This window comes from Hibiscus syriacus, unplaced genomic scaffold, assembly GCF_006381635.1.
Source record: "Hibiscus syriacus cultivar Baekdansim isolate YM2019G1 unplaced genomic scaffold, ASM638163v2 tig00110621_pilon, whole genome shotgun sequence".
Taxonomy (NCBI): domain Eukaryota; kingdom Viridiplantae; phylum Streptophyta; class Magnoliopsida; order Malvales; family Malvaceae; genus Hibiscus; species Hibiscus syriacus.
In genome coordinates this window covers 2,827,187-2,844,036 of record NW_024062802.1, presented here as the reverse complement: position 1 = coordinate 2,844,036, position 16,850 = coordinate 2,827,187, and the positions used below count along the sequence as shown (strand labels likewise).

Below are 16,850 nucleotides of genomic sequence, written 5' to 3'. Positions count from 1 at the left end.
ATTTTTCCAATATGATTGGTATGGAATGAATACACAAGAATTTTCTTTAATGGCTAAACTAATTAAAGAGATTTGGGCCTCTATCTATCTATTGCTTATTCAGTCTCCCATGTCTCCACTAGCTTAGTTATTTTCTCTTTTGCGTTGAGAGACACTTGAATCGCTCGAGATTCGTATGGGGGAGGCAATGTACATGGAAGTTTATCACTCGGAGACTTCACCATCGACTGCACCATGAACTCCGTCCATAAACCTTTCTCCAAGAACGCTGCGGTTTCGTCGCAGACCCTTTGAGCTTTCGGGGGTATCGTTGGTTTAAACTTCAAGAGTTTGGAGTACTCATTCAACAAATGGAACATGTAATCGTACACATTTCGCATCGTCAGCGTCTATTCGATATATTTGCTTCCTGCTTTCCCTATGGTCTGTGCCTGCAAGTTCATGGAGTGTAAAGGGTTTATTACATTACGTGATATTAATGGTCGAATTCATTGCAGTCCGTATTTCCGTTTGCTGCGAACACATACCTCTCGAGTATGACCATTGCCCGAATCAACTGCAAACTTAAGATCTCTACATTTGTTCTTGCGGTGGATCGGCCAGAAATGCCGCATCGGCACGAGACTTCTCGAGAAGAAATCGTAGTATCTAGGCTTTACCATCAAGGTCACACTATCGCATGCCAATATGTATTTCTCACTCACAGACCATGTCGCTCCCTCTATATAAATCTTATATCTTGATATCCATGGCACCACGGCAAAGTTCAGAATCCCATTAGACTATTCAAAATCGAAATCTACTCCCCTAACAATGAGAAGAAGAAGGCTTTCATATACCTATGGGTGCATTGATCTTCCAATTTAGATTGCTGGAAACCATGTCCGATTTCTTTACCCCAATCCTGCTTATAAACCCGAACATTCCAGTCATTTTTATCTGAAAGGTTGCATTTCAAAAGGTCTACCCTATCTGCAGCAACGCGGGGGTTACCCTTCCAGAAGGCATAAGGCTCCCTCTCTTCCCACTTGATTTTCTCCCTCCCTTTCTTTATGGCCATTAACATCTGTTCCCATGGCATTATGTTAACCTCTGCCCTGCCACAACAAAGCATAGTAAATACAATCAACAAGCTAATTGCAGTAACCTTTTTGCAATTATGTAGCAGAATTTACCATCCCCAGAAGGTCCAGTCAGGAAACACAATGTCCAGAGCCGCCTTCTCTCCGCAGTAATGGAACACTGGTGGCGGCGATGGAGCATTGGGTCCTTTTCCTTTATATTCTCTTTTCATGATCCGAGTCCTGTCTCCAGTGAAGAACAAAAGGTCTAAATCCGGTACTCTTCCAGGGTACAACCTTAGGAGCTGCAAAATGCCCCATATTGTAGACTCGTCCCTGGTTTGAAACGCCGGTCTGTACTTCTCCACATAAGCGTTCCCGTTGACGATCACGAGCCTGAAATTCGTACTCGGAATTCCCCTCTCGATCGCGTCTTCTGTAATCCCCGAACTTTTCCATTGTTTTAAATCTTGGTGAATCCATCGGAAGTAATCCGGACAAGTTGCGGTCGTCGATTCTTCGGGCTCGAACACCGATGGGTAATCGTCCGGACATTTTTGTGTTAAATTATGTACATTAGAACAGTTTAGTGGATATTCAATCATCTCGTGATGAATTCTAGCACTTGGTGAAGTAAAAATCGCCTGGCCAAATGAAGTCTCCCATATCATAGGCTGAGAAACAAATAGACCAAAAGAAGAAGAAAATGAATTTACATCGATCTTTTATTAATAAGAATCAAAATATAAATATAAGGGGAGACTTACAATATCCATCCAATTAAGCAGAGCTGCAAAAACGAGGAAGACGAAGAATATGAGAGTAGCAGTCGTCGAGACCAATCCCTTAAAGGCCGAAAGACCAAACACCATGAAAATGTTTAACATGCTCCGCCATGGAAACTATATTGAAAAGCCTCAACACAATCAGGGCTAACCAAATCTGTCAAGGGCTTATATATATATATAATGAATTTGGAAGGATAATTTCTGTTTGGCGACACATATAACTGAGTTAATTCGACTGCGACACAGGCAACTCCTAACTTTTATATTATTATTTTAATATTAATTTATTATTTATTAATTGGTGATAGATTAATTATTTATAATTCTAATGGTTAAGGAATAAAGATTATTTAATGATTAAATTTATTTAATAAACATTTATGCCTAATAATATTTTCTATGACCAAATATATTTAGTCCATTACGTAAAATGGCTGTCCCTTTTTCCCATATATATATGGGGTAAGGGGAGGTAAGATGTAGGCTACCCCCAACACCAGGTTGAGAGCAACTTCCGTAAGAGACCTCCAAATTATGAAATGCCCTCCGTGGGACTCGATCCCACGACTTCAAGGTTAAGAACCTTGTGCTCTACCAACTGAGCTGGATGGTCATTAAAATAAGCTATTCAAAGACCTTACGAGACAATTATGATTCAACACGTTGAAAGACTTTCTGTCATGCATGCGACTAAAATAAACTGAAAGAATATCGTCTTTAGGTATCATATCATTTTCCACAAGAAAAAAAAAATACAGAAAAATCAAAGAACAAATCATTCGTCGACTATGCATAGATAAACTAACGTGTGATCTCGTTGCATGACAGATGAAAAACCATGGAAACAAAAGAAGAAGATCATGCGTGCATGTAATTTATGCGTATAGATTCATGGAGCGGCAGCTACAAAAGCGAGATGATCAGCCGTTGAAACCTTCGGAGAACAAGGGTCAAAACTAAGCACTAAAGATTTTGATGTTGTAAAAAGTAAAATAGTTTTTAGCTAAATCAACAAATTACGATGCGCGGTGAAAGATTTATAGGGACGTAGGTAATAGTTTACATCAATGACGAATTTATTATAAAAATTTAAGAAGGATAAACTTATAAAAATTTAGAAGGAATAAATTCATAAAATTTTAAAAAGAATAAAAAATATTAAAGAAATATCTGTTGAAATTTGAGGAAATTTATGGATGAGGGGTGAAGTCTGTGGCCTTTACGTGTTTAGATATTTTTTAGAACATATTTTAGCAAACCCTAAGTCTTTGCCTTTGACCACTGAAGCTAAATTTAGCAAACCCTAAGTCTTTGCCTTAATTATTTTAGGCCTATCAAGAGAAGAAAAATGAGATAATATATTATCCACAAGTCGTGTTTGCTTTTTCTTATAATCTATCTATTATCTACAAGATAAGGGTTTAAGTCTATTGGAGCTTCTGCATTATATTGAAAATCTATGTAGATTTTTATTATTAAAAGAAAAAATTTAACGGTATAATATTAAAATTTATCTCAATGTTTTATAAAATAGTTATTTTGTTTTCTATGGTTTTTCTTAAGATTTTGGCCACATTGTTTCGTTTTAGGATAAATATTCCCTAGTTAGATAGAAATCATTAGTTGATTCATGATCACGTTTGTTGTAAGACTGATCATGTCAGTTATAAGCGTTGACTGTTAGTCAATTAACGATTTTCTTCCAATTAAGTGGTATTTTACTTCAAAATAAAACATTGCGACCAAGGAGCTTTAAAAAGATATTGATCAAAGTGACTATTTAGTTAAACATTAATGATATTTTGTGCTATTATGGTTTTAATCTAATGGATTTAATCAATTTATACACGATTTTTTAACGATTCAAAGGATTTTTTCAATTATCAAAATGAGATTTCAATCATCGAACTCTGAAAAATTTGAGGATAATCACCATCGATATCGAATCTATTGATCGATTAATCTAAATTAAATACTATCTAAGTCTATTAAGAGGACAATCATCTCAATCCAATTCATTTCATTCACAAATGTAATTATTATTATCATTTTATCTTTTGGAAATTTTATAGAAATTTTAAATTATTGTTGTTTTTTTTTATTTTTACTTTTTGAGTTTTAATTTTTATAAGAGAAAATAATCTCAGTGACCAAAAATGCCTTATAATATACAAATTTAACAAACTATTTTTGGATTTGCCAAAATGACCAACAAATTCGCAACGCGAATTCCAATTTCGCAACCAGTTTCCAATTTCGCAACGCGAAAGTCAAATTCACAACACAGAAGTCAAATTCGCAACGCGAAAGTCAAATGTTTTTACGCGAAACACAATATTAATTTCGCAACACAAATGTAAACAGTATTATCGCAAATCATCTCTAACCTAAAACCCTAAAGCACAACTCAATCCCATCTCCATCTCTCACTCTCTACGGCGACATCCGTCCCCATCTCCGACGAAATCCATCCCCATCTCCGATGAAATCCGTTCCCATTTCCGACGAAATCCGTCTATCTCCATCTCTCAGATCAACCCTCACAACCATTCACGGTCAGAAATGGAAAATCAACCACCGAGGGTTAGTTTTTTTAATCTCTTATTTTTATTTTGAAATTTTTGTATTATTATTAGATTAACCATTTCACTAAGATTGCTAAATTCATTCGGTTGCTGCCAATACTGCTAAACTGTTTAGTCTTTAACCCTGTGAAGTTAGTATTTGTCTTTTTGTTGAAGAAACCCTAAATCGCAACACCAAATTCGCAACGCGATTTTCATTTTCGCGTTGCGAATTTAAGTTTCAGAAACTTCTTTTATTCTGCAAATTAAAACTTGAATGAATTGCATTACTTCAACCAAAAAACAAAGACAAATACTAACTTCACAGTGTTGCTAATTTAAGTTTCAAGAATAAACTACTACTCTTTATGTTGTCATTGAACCTGCACTAAACCTATATGTTGTCCTTTTAAATGTTTATATAAGTGCTTACTTCTGGAATGTTATTGAACCTGCACTAAACCTATATGTTGTCCTTTTAAATGTTTATATAAGTGCTTACTTCTGGAATGTTATCTGATGCATTTTGTGAACTATGATGGAATAATGACTTGGGTGAATACCGTGCTAGTTTGAAACATATTTGGCTTTGTTTTCACTATTTAATATCATGTTTGTTTGTAGTGTATAATTTGTAGTTTTTGGTATATCTAACTTGGTATGTTTATTGTTTTTGTAGAAATTTTTTTCGGCTCAATTGACCTTAAGGAATAAATTAAGCATAGCCACTAAAATTGTGTCGACACTTATACCTCTACAAAGAAAATTGTTTGAGGATACTTGCTTCAGGCCATGGCTAAAAGTACAACATTCGGGTGGAGATGCTATGTTGACACATTTGTTTCTTCAGACTATGACTAACGATCTACTCGAGGGGGTACAACGTGGTGATGAAGAGATATGGTTTCATTTTCCTCCGACACCGACGTATACTTGTTTTGGGCGGGAGGAGTTTTGCTTAATCATCGGTCTACGCTTCGGACACAATGATGTAGGTCGGTACACTAGTCATATCGCCCGCCCATCATGGTTATATCAGGTTTTTCCTTAGATGGCAAAGTCGAAGCCGAGTATACATGTCGACGACTTGAAGAGATTATTTGATAAATATGGTTTTACTCGGATGGATGGCCTTGATGTTGTCAAAGTATGCCATTTACTACTTTTGTATGCCGACCAAAAAAGTTTGCAGGGCGATGGTTCTAAATACACTTTGACAGACTTTACTTGGGCCTTTAAGGCAAGAATTTCTATATAATATTTCCAAAATTATAATTAATTATTTAACAATTACTAATGTTTGTGTATTATATTGTTTGTAGATTTGGATATTTGAGGCTTTCCCCATCATGCTGACATATGCGATAAAAAGATCAAATGATATTCCTAGGGCTATTACCTGGAAGAGGATCTGCATGTTGGATTGAGAAGACTTACTCCCATATACGACGATTAATGATGTAAGTTAACACACAAATACTACCATATATAAACAAGTTATTACTAGTACACATTTAACTTTGTTTGAGCTTTTATATTGTTAGGAGGCCAACTACCCATTACAGAGGTTGACACCCTCAGATGCTGAGCTTGACACTGATTGGTGGCAAGCTAGTAAGCGGTTTTTTGATGGGATGGATGATGAGCACCCCCCACTTCGAGAGCCATCACCCCATCGGGCCGATTCTATAGCTCGACACCCGGAGCCATCACCTGGTCGAGCCTCTTCTCCACCTCCACCATCACCTATTCCATCACATCATCGAGCCTCTTCTCCACCATCACCTCATGATAGGTGACCGACAAAGAGGCTCCGTCTATCTCCATCTCCCTGTTCTCCACCTCCACAGGATGAGTTAGGGGAATTACGTGATGAGGTCAGTGTTTTGCATCATGAGGTCGGTACTTTACGTGAATATAATGATGCATGGCGTGATGAGGTTCGATCTTTACGTGGTGAGGTGGATTTTTTACGCGATGACAATGGTGCGCTACGCGGTGAGGTATCTACCTTACGTGATGAGGTTGTCGCTCTACGCGAGATTGTTTCATTGTTGCAGAATGAGGTTAATACTCTACGCAATGAGGTAAATTTGTTTAATACTATACTAAAAATGCAAATAATTTTTTTTCGGCATTATTTATTTATTTATTTACTGATTTATATATTAATTTATTTTCAGCGGCCCGTTAAGGTAGATGTTTTACGTCGGGTTTTTCTTGCACGATGGGGTTCACGCATCAAACGACGTGCATGTGCCATTACGTCTCCGTTCACCCCACTAGTGCCAAGACTCCGTAAGAATAAACCCGATGCACCTATCATCATTCAAGAGGCGCCTCATTTCGTTCAAGAGGCCCCTATCATCATCGAAGAAGCCCCTCCCACCGTTCAAGAGGCCCCTGTCATTGTTCAAGAGCCTGATTCATTTGGCGTCATATGTCGACATATTGATAACCACCTCCCGTGCCCGATATGATGGATGCGTGTTGGCTTTCGTATGAGTTACCGGCCAGTACCATTCCTCAGCAGGAGATGGAAACACTACCAGACACAATTACAGATAATACCCTTTGGGCTAAGACCGTAGTTGATTTTTATCTACATGAGCGGAGCAAGGGGTGTTATTCTAACCTATGTTAAATCGACGATGCTATTAATTTGTTTCTTGATCGGTCTTGGTGGGGTATTTTATTAGGGGTTGAAGATAATGGTTACCTCGAAGGGGGTAAGTATTATATTATTCTTATATTGCATTTTGATTAATTTTTTTTAAATTATTAATAAATTCACTAATATATTTATTTTTTTATAAAACAACATATTGATGCATGGGTGTCACGTCTCTAATAATAAGGAAATTGAAGAAAAGAGGTATTCGATGGACTATTATGTTGACGTCTTTTCACGCAGCTCACTTGAAGGATCAGAGAGATGCTTCATATAAGTTGACTAATGGAAAAACTAAACTTTATCCTGCGTGGTGGGAGGTCGATAAGGTTAGTATTTATTTTTTGAATATTTTAAAGGTTTTCATAAATTTTATTTGATGTGCGCAATTATTTATGATTGCAGGTGTTTATCCCTGTTTTGGAACATCGTCATTGGCTTCTCATCGAGCTTGAGCTCCCATCCCTGAAGACAGTGGTATATGACAACATGTTGAATTACATACCATTGTCTGATTTGAGAGATATTATTACAAAGAGATGGAGCGATAATTTGGCTAAATACTTGAATGTGATTGATTATTGCACAAAATCTGGAAACAAGAAGCCAAAGAAGTTCAAAATTACAATGATCAGAGACGAGATTGCGCCACAACAAACGCAGGGAGCCAGAGGGGATTGTGGTCCTCTTGTATGCTTGTGCTTGGAACGTTTGACGACAGGAAGTATACAATATCTACCTCCCACAGATAGAGATAGAGCTACAATATGCTTGTGGTTTCGGCATTATATGGCCATATCGATATATACGAGACGCTGTCTACCTGCATCCGCGTGCTGAAAGTTATACATAAACAATTGGTAAGTTTGAATTCAGTACTCTTTAATTGGTTTGAAAATATTTGGTTAAGTACATAGAATTCAATAATTTGCTATTTGTTGGTTTTATATGTGTAGAAAGTTCTTTGTAAACAATTGAATTTTACATTGAAAGTTGATTTGTTATAATTGATGAGGAAATAAGATTTATTTTTTGATTAATTGATTTGTAAAAGTTGATTTGTTTAAATTGGTTTTGAAAATAAGAATTATTTTTTTGCTTGTTTAATTGATTTGTAAAAGTTGATTTGTTGTTTCTAAAAAATTCAATCTGTATTATGTTTGAAGGCAAAAAAGACCTGTTAAAGGTACAAATTCGCAACGTGAAAGTCAAATTCGCAACGTGATTTTCGATTTGCGAATTTGACTTTCGCAACGCTTATTTCGCGTTACGAATTTGACTTTCGCGTTGATCGCAACATATAACATCAATGTATATACAACATCAAACACATTCCAAGCTATAAATACAAGCTAAGGACACTTGAAGAAGCAAGAGAACAACTATCCAAAAAATCAAACAAGAGAAAATCCCAACATGATAACAACTGAACAGATCATATAAATGTTCAAACCCAAGTTGTAGATTTTGATTTCCTTTTGCTTGGCACCATATGAGATTTAGATTTTGATTTCCTATTGCTTGGCACCATATGAGCTTTGGATTTTGATGAGCATCGGAAGCATTTCGGACTTATGATTTGGGTGGTACTCAGAAGTATTTCGGACTTATTATTTTACAAGTTGTAGCCCTCAATTATCGGGATTTTTAGTTGCCATTTGTTGCATTTCTCGTATACCGCTTAGATCATACGCCCGAAACGTTTCTGACACTTTAAAGTTGACAAAAAAATACATTGGTCGGGATTTCCCTCGCGTTTAAAGTTGAAAAAAAAACAATGGAAATTAGGAATAATCAATGATATCATGCATATTGGCTTGGGCTAATATTTATAGTGGAGCCGAAATTTATATTGAAATTCAAACTCAAATTGAAATTTAAATTCAAACTCCAATTACATATAAAATGAATTTGAAATGGAGTGTTAAATTGAACATGGAAATTGCATAATTGATTCATACTGTTCAAGTAACATGCTTTATGAACCATCAAGCTAAAAGACAATATTGATTGAGTTCAAAGCTGAGTTGTGAGTTGATGGGGTTGTCACACTTGTCACATGGTTGGAATAAAGTACTCACATGGAAGAGATAGATTGTTTTGTTATACACACCCCATCTCATCTGAATGAAATATACATACATAGAATCAAACCAAAACACATACACAACATTTATACATAACAATGTTCAAATAATGTACCCACAAAAACGAAATTAATCCGATGAATATTTCTAACGAAGTACGGAACATTATTTTTCCAAATAATGTACCCATAACAATGTTCAAATAATGTACCCACAACAATGTTTAATTGATTTGTTGTTTAATTTTCAATCTGAATTATGTTGAAGGTAAAAAAGACATGTTGAAGGTAAATTCGCAACGCGAAATAAGCGTTGCGATAGTCAAATTCGCAACGCGAAAGTCAAATTCGCTACACGATAGTCAAATTCGCAACGCTTATTTCGCGTTGCGAATTTGACTTTCGCGTTGATCGCAACATACAACATCAAGGTATATACAACATCAAACACATTCCAAGCTATAAATATAAGCTAAGGACACTTGAAGAAGCAAGATAACAACTATTCAAGCAATCAAACACAAGAGAAAATCCCAACATGATAACAACTGAACATATCATAGCAATATTCAAACTCAAGTTACTAATGAATGTCTAACTGAAAATGTATGCATTCACACATAAAATACACATAATATAACGTTTGCATTTAAAAATCACCTAAGTTAATAAGTCCCAAAAGGTGAAGCCGGTTGTGATTGGGATTTTGATTGCGATTTTGATTTCTTTTTGCTTGGCACCATATGAGCTTTGGATTTTGATGAGGATTCATTTTTTAGTAGAGGAAAAGATGATTGTGATGGCACTGGTGATCCACAGGTCAACCTTGTATGACCACTTTCCTTGCACCGACTACATGTCGATATCCTCTTCTCTTCACCCTTAGACGGTATACGATCGTGATTTTTTGGTCGGCCAGGTAGCCTGCTGTCCATGACTAGTGGCAAAACTGTTTGTAAGTCATCTGATATGTCTCACTCAGAAGGATGTGGACATGGGTAGACAATCTCGGCATAAGTCTGTCGATATACTTCTGTAATGTAGTAATCCATAGCGTATGCGCTTGAATCATCTTGGTTTAGATGAAGAGCAACTTTTATAACATGGCCACACGGATAACCAGATGTTTGTCATTTCTTACAACTACACGTCTTTGCATTTAGATCGACAATCCCATTTAAATTATTATCCAATACTTCAAACAAAGTGTTTGAACATGGTTCAACTCTCCAGGACGTTGACTTTATAACACGTTTCGTTATCTTTTTTTCAGTCCATGGTGTAACACGACGTTCCAATGTTCCTGTAAATTAAAATAAATAATACTTAGTAAAATATATGATAAGTTACGAATTTAAAGAAATAATACCTGCATGGTTTCTTTTCTTGTAGCACCACTGTTGAATAGAGGCTCAAAAAAACTCCATTAACAGTAATGGGTAATTTCCGGGAATGACGACTTAGAGCGTTGATTGATTCTGCACTATTAGACGTCATGAAACCATATCTTGCTCCAAGTTGATGTACTCTTGACCATCTTTCAAACCCGACATCTTCTAGTATTTGAGTACATTGAGGCAAAACTCGTCTTAAATAATTTATATGCTTATTAAAATCCACTTCCCGATAAGCTTTTACAGCATTCCATTATGTCCATTTGTGATTTTTTATACCAGCAGACATTGATTTTAGATTTCTGTACAAATGAACACCACAAAGTCCATGAAAAGCATCTGGGAAACACCTTCTAACAGCGTTTTCAATTGAGTTTTCCCTATCGGATATGATTATCAGATTGTTAATAGGACCTATGTAATCCCTAAGATACCCCATAAACCATGTCCATGAATAAGAGGTTTCAGATTTGCCAACCCCATAAGCTATTGGCAGTATCCCATTGTCAGCATCCATGGCTACTGCTAATAAGTTTACTCCAAGGTATCGACCTTTCAAATGTGCTCCATCAACTATAATAACTGGGTGCATGCAAGTAATAAACGAACGAATCTACAAAATCATATACACAAGAAATATAATCATTTAAATGTGAAATGCATGCAACTAACAAAAATGAGTTAACAAAATTATAATTATTTACTAACCACAACACCAATGGCGATAAACAGCAACTCAAAGCGTCCATCTCTATCTGTTTTGATATGAGTTACCGACCCAGGATTTTTCAGCTTTAAATTGTGACAATAAGCCGGCAGTTGGGCAAACGATGCTTCTGGCGACCCCCTCAACAATTCCAAGGCATAACATTTGGCTCTCCAAGCTTGAGAATATGAGATACCAATCTTGAACCGAGCATTCATGTCAGTCATAATTTCATGTCCCCGATATACCCTTCCATTCAAAAACATTAACTCAGCCAGAAAACCACCCAACACCTTTTTGTTTTCCTGTCTATGGTGAGGAAAAACTTGGGTTCTTGAACATGTATGTTTATCAATAAAAGTCCTAACTTGAAACATTTCGCAATCTTTTATCCTCTTAGCAATCATACGCCACGTACAGTTTTTGTCAATCATACACCTTGTTTCGAAACAATCTTTGTTTGATTTGTTAACTTTTAGTTGATAACCATCTTCCACACATTTCGTATACAAAGCTATCTTCAAGTCTTCCTTTGTATCAAAACAATCATCTTTCTTGATACGAATAACTTTTGTGTAACAATCAACTGATATCCTTACCAACTCTTCTTCCGGTATCTGAAGTAATTCTGGCATATTCCAGTTATACTCACGTGGCATTTTCTTCTTTTTCCTTTCTTCGGGGACTTCTTCTTCTTCTTCTTTTTCTTCTTCAGGGTTATATGAATTACAGAATGGATGTTCAACATGTTCATTCACAGTCGTAACTTTCTCCTCATTATCATCAACAGCATCTTCCTCGGCATCGGCTGTTTCATCATCAAAATTCAGATTTTGACCAATATCAAAATCATTACATGCAGGGTCTGTTTCTTCTTCCATCACATCATCAAAATCCGAGTATTGACCAAGATCAAAGTCCGTGTATTGACCAAGATCAAATTTCGAATACTGACTAGTACTCACATTTTTTTCTGTTGGCTCATAATCGTCTAACTGGTCAATACGAAAACCGAAATTTGGTGCTGAAAGTTGATTGGGATTTGGATTAAGAAAAGGTTGTGAGTTTTGAGATTGTGTTTGATATTGTGTTTGGTATTAGAAATGTGGTGAAACAAAATTTGCTTGGTGATGAAATTGTGGTGGAACCATTAAATTTTGGGTTGAAAAACTTTGTTGATTACTACCCGCTACTGACCCAACTTCACTACTTCTAGGTTCAACAACATATAATGTAACATCATCTTCTTGCGAAAAACTAATGTAAGCAATGAATCGTTCAACATCTTCATTGTCGGTTAACAAATAAACTTTACCTTTTCTCAGATAAGATAGCCTAAATCCACTTAGAGGCTCTAAATTCAATTTCTTTGCAACACGTAACATTAGAGTTTCATAAGTTAACTTTTTTAATGACAGTTTTAGTTGAAGATTCATGGGTAAAGACATATATTGTAAAACACCATGAACATTCTCCCATGACCCTCCAAAACACAAATCTATCTAAACATGATCAACATTAGATGATTTCATTCTAAAAATTATAAATTAATTTACTAAACAAACGAGCTATAAACTAGATATCATCACTAACTTAGAGAAAAACATACCTTTATTAAGTTGATAGTTGATAATTTGGGAGAGAAATCATTGAAAAATTATATAGAAATAAAATTATGTAAAAAAATAGAGATGAGGAAGGATGTCGTTGGATATAGGAACGAATGTCGCCGGAGAGAGTGATAGATGGAGATGAAATGAGTTACGATTTAGGGATTTAGATTATGAGTTGCTGCTGCTGCGTTGTTATATACCCAAAACATTTGTGTTGCGAAACTAAAACCTGTTGCGAAATTAAATTCGCGTTGCGAATTTGAAATTTAGTTGCGAATTTGAAATTCAGTTACGAATTTGACTTTCGCGTTACGAATTTGACTTTCGCGTTGAGAATTTGACTAACGCGTTGCGAATTTGGAATATCGCAACGCGAATTTACATATTCGCGTTGCGGAATTAGAAACTGGGTTGCGAAATTGGAATTCGCATTGTGAATTTGTTCGTCATTTTGACAAATCCAAAAAAAATTAATTAAATTCGTATATTATAAGACATTTTTTGTTCTACAGTTTTATATTAGTACACAGATTTAATAAAGAAAATTCATATTTAAGTTCCGAGCATTATAACACGATTTGACCAAAAATTAATATAAAAGGAAGTGGTTGCATTCCATGACTTTCATATTTTATTTTTCTATTTACTTTTCATTTTAATTTTGGGATAAACTGTATCCATAATCCCTGTAGTATGCATAAGTTATAGATTTTATCCATATAATCTAATTTAGTAAATTTTAATCCATACAACCCAAATGGCTGTCGCAAATCAAATTATGCTACAGTCCTAATATTATGCTATTATGAATATATTATAAATTTCGTTATTTTTCTTTAAATTAATTATTTTAAACTCACTTAATTTATTGCACAAATATTGATAGACCAAGATCTAAATTTTGAAATTCGATAAATTATTTATAAAAAATAGAAGTGTGCTAAATACCAGCTACTTCACTTCAAATTTTAAATTAAAAGATAAATAAATTATCAGACAAATTGGCCAAGGTCTTAAGCTTTAGAATTGCAGCAAGTAAACTTGAAAAATATCACAGTTACCTAATGTTTTATACAAGCTATAATTTTTCTTAAGAATTCTTCTATATGATTGGTGTAATGATCTCAGATACACCCATATTTACTTAATTGGCTCAGCTAATTAAATAAGCTGATGAAAACTATCTATTGCTTCTTATCGTGTACTTTCTTCCAATATTCAGCCTCCCACGTCTCCACTTGTCTAGTGTTACTTTGTTTTGCGACGAGCGAAGCTTGAATGGCTCGAGGTTTAAACGGGGGGAGGAAATGCACATGGATGTTTATCACTAGGGGACTTCACCATCGACTGCAACATGAACTCCTTCGCTAACCCTTGCTCCGTCGTTTCGGAACAGATCCTTTGCGCATTCGGAGGTATCGTCGGTTTAAACTTCAAGAGTTTGGAGTATTCATTCAACAAATGGAACATGTAATCATACACATTTCGCATTGTCAACATCTCTTCCATGAATTTGCTTCCTGCTTTCCCAATGGCCTGTGCCTGCAAGTTCATCGAGTGAAAAAGGGTATACTTTGAAATACAAATGACTGAACTCAATGCAGTACCTGGTGAGTGTGATTATTGCCCCATTCAACTGCAAATTTAAGATGCCTGCATTTGTTTCGGCGGCCGATAGGCCAGAAATGCCGCATTGGCATGAGGCTTCTTGAGAAGAAATCATAGTATTCGGGCTGTATCATAATGGTCATGCTATCGCATGCCATTATGTATTTCTCGCTTACAGACCACGTCCGTCCTTCTGCATAAATTTTGTACCTATGCGTGCATTGATCTTCCAAATTCGAATGTTTGAATCCTTCTCCGATTTCTTTACCCCAATCCTGAATCAATAACAAACCAGAGAGTTACAGAGTTACCCGAGTTTTATCCGATTTCAGATTCGGATTCGGAAGTTACCTGCTTATAAACCCGAACACGCCAGTCGTGTTTATCCGAAACATTGCAGTTCAAAAGGTCTCCCCTATCTGCGGAAGTGGGAGCACCCTTCCAATAGGCATAAGGTTCCCTGTTTTCCCACTTGATCCTCTCAGCCCCTTCCTTGATTGCCCTCAATGTTTCCTCCCATGGCTTTATATTAACCTCTGCCCTGCCACAACAGAGCCAACATGATTAATTACCAAGCTAATTGCAGTAAAATTAAACATTAGGCCTATGCACCAGAATTTACCATCCCCAGAAGGACCAGTCAGGGAATATAATGTCCAGAGCCGCCTTCTCTCCACAGTAATGAAACACCGGTGGCGGCGATGTGGCCCGGTGTCCTTCGTAGTCTCTTTTCATTACCACAGTATTGTCTCCACAATAGAACAGAAGTTCCAAGTCCGGTACTTTTCCAGGGTACAACTTCAGAAGCTGCAGAATGCCCCATAACGTGAACAAATCTCTGGTTTGAAACGACGGTCTGTACCTCTCCACGTAAACGTTCCCGTTGACGATCACGAGCCTGAAATCCGCCATCGGAATTCCCCTCTCGACCAGGTCTCTTGTAATTCCTGAAGCCTTCCATGGCTTTAAATCCTGGTGGATCCACCGGAAGTAGTCCGGGCAAGTTTCGGCCGATGATTCTTCGGGCTCAAAATCCGTCATGTAATTAACGAAACAGGAGCAGTTGAGAGGAAATTGAATCCTCTCGTGATGAATTTTCTCACGATGAATTTTAGAACTTGGTGAAGTAAAACGAAATGGACTTACAACATCCATCCAAATCAGGGCTGCAATAACGACGAGGAAGAAGAAGAAGATGAAAGTAGTAGTCGTCGTGACAAAACCCCTGACTCGTCCGAGTCCGACCTTTGAGAGCCAACCTTGACTCACTTCATCGCCATGAACAACTTTAACATGCTCCGCCATGGAAGCTACGTAATTGGAGCTTACAAAACTGAGATGATCAGCTGGAGAAGACTATGGCTAAAATATTTTTTTATCAGTTTTTTGAACATATTAATTCTAATGTAATTATTTCTACAAAAAAACAAGTGATTATTGAGACTTTGGACCATTGAAATTAAATTCCGCCAACCATTCCCTTTTGAATGTTCTCCAAAACAAGGGATAAAGGTGACGAAATACTGACAGAGATTTGAAGATTATTATAAGGCAGCCATTGGCTTATTCAACATTTTCCAGGCCAATCCGGAGAGGAAACGAGACACGATATTCATACAAATGTCAAATTTGCTTTTATTATGTATGTAATTAATTAAACAAGGTAGGGACTAATAGTCGCGGTCCCGTATCTAGTGACCAGTGTATGTAATAAATTTGATTTTTACAAGTTAAAACTTCTTAGCTTTCCAGGATTAACAACTTTTACATATATCACACTTTTCTTTAATTTAAATTATAAATTTAGCCATCAGATTTATAAACTTTATCAATTTTACACTGATTCATTTTATTTGGATTCGATCAAATCGTCTTTAGAAAAATTGTTATTTTAATAAAAATAATAATTGAATCATTAAAATTCCCACTCATTGATATGACAATTTACGTATATATTTCATTGTCAAGATGACAAATTATTATACTAATAAATAGCTTTCATATTATAAAAATAACTTTGTAGAAGAATAATATAAAATTCAATAAAATAATATTATATCAATAATTACATACACGCTTGATTAAAAATTAAAAAATATTAATAAAATATACGTGAATTATCACATCAATACTTGAAAGAATGATTATTTAATAAGAATTTTCATTAAAAACATAATCATTTGTTTAAAAAAATTGCCATATTAAATAAATAAAGATGAAATATAGCAAAAGTAGACAATCTCCAGACAGAAGAATATAAAATTTAAAGTAGAGTAATTACGTTAATCAATTATTTTTCTTGGTATCTATGACATATTTGAAGTGATTGTAAGCATATATCAATATGAAATAACCAATT

At 35.7% G+C, this 16,850-nt stretch overlaps 2 protein-coding genes across 2 annotated transcripts; both read right to left on the bottom strand.

The window, feature by feature from the left end:
* Nucleotides 1-80: 80 nt before the first annotated feature.
* On the bottom strand, nucleotides 81-15,917 carry LOC120136176 (O-glucosyltransferase rumi homolog). Its single transcript, XM_039152284.1, has 5 exons — nucleotides 15,114-15,917; nucleotides 14,843-15,032; nucleotides 14,491-14,766; nucleotides 14,225-14,425; nucleotides 81-221 (listed from the first exon to the last, which is right to left on the bottom strand). Exons 1-5 carry the CDS (start codon nucleotides 15,794-15,796, stop codon nucleotides 96-98), a joined length of 1,476 nt encoding a protein of 491 aa, XP_039008215.1. The 5' UTR covers nucleotides 15,797-15,917; the 3' UTR covers nucleotides 81-95.
* LOC120136177 (O-glucosyltransferase rumi homolog) lies at nucleotides 217-1,986 on the bottom strand. Its single transcript, XM_039152285.1, has 5 exons — nucleotides 1,829-1,986; nucleotides 1,176-1,735; nucleotides 840-1,097; nucleotides 528-738; nucleotides 217-431 (listed from the first exon to the last, which is right to left on the bottom strand). Exons 1-5 carry the CDS (start codon nucleotides 1,946-1,948, stop codon nucleotides 390-392), a joined length of 1,191 nt encoding a protein of 396 aa, XP_039008216.1. The 5' UTR covers nucleotides 1,949-1,986; the 3' UTR covers nucleotides 217-389.
* Nucleotides 15,918-16,850: the final 933 nt, after the last annotated feature.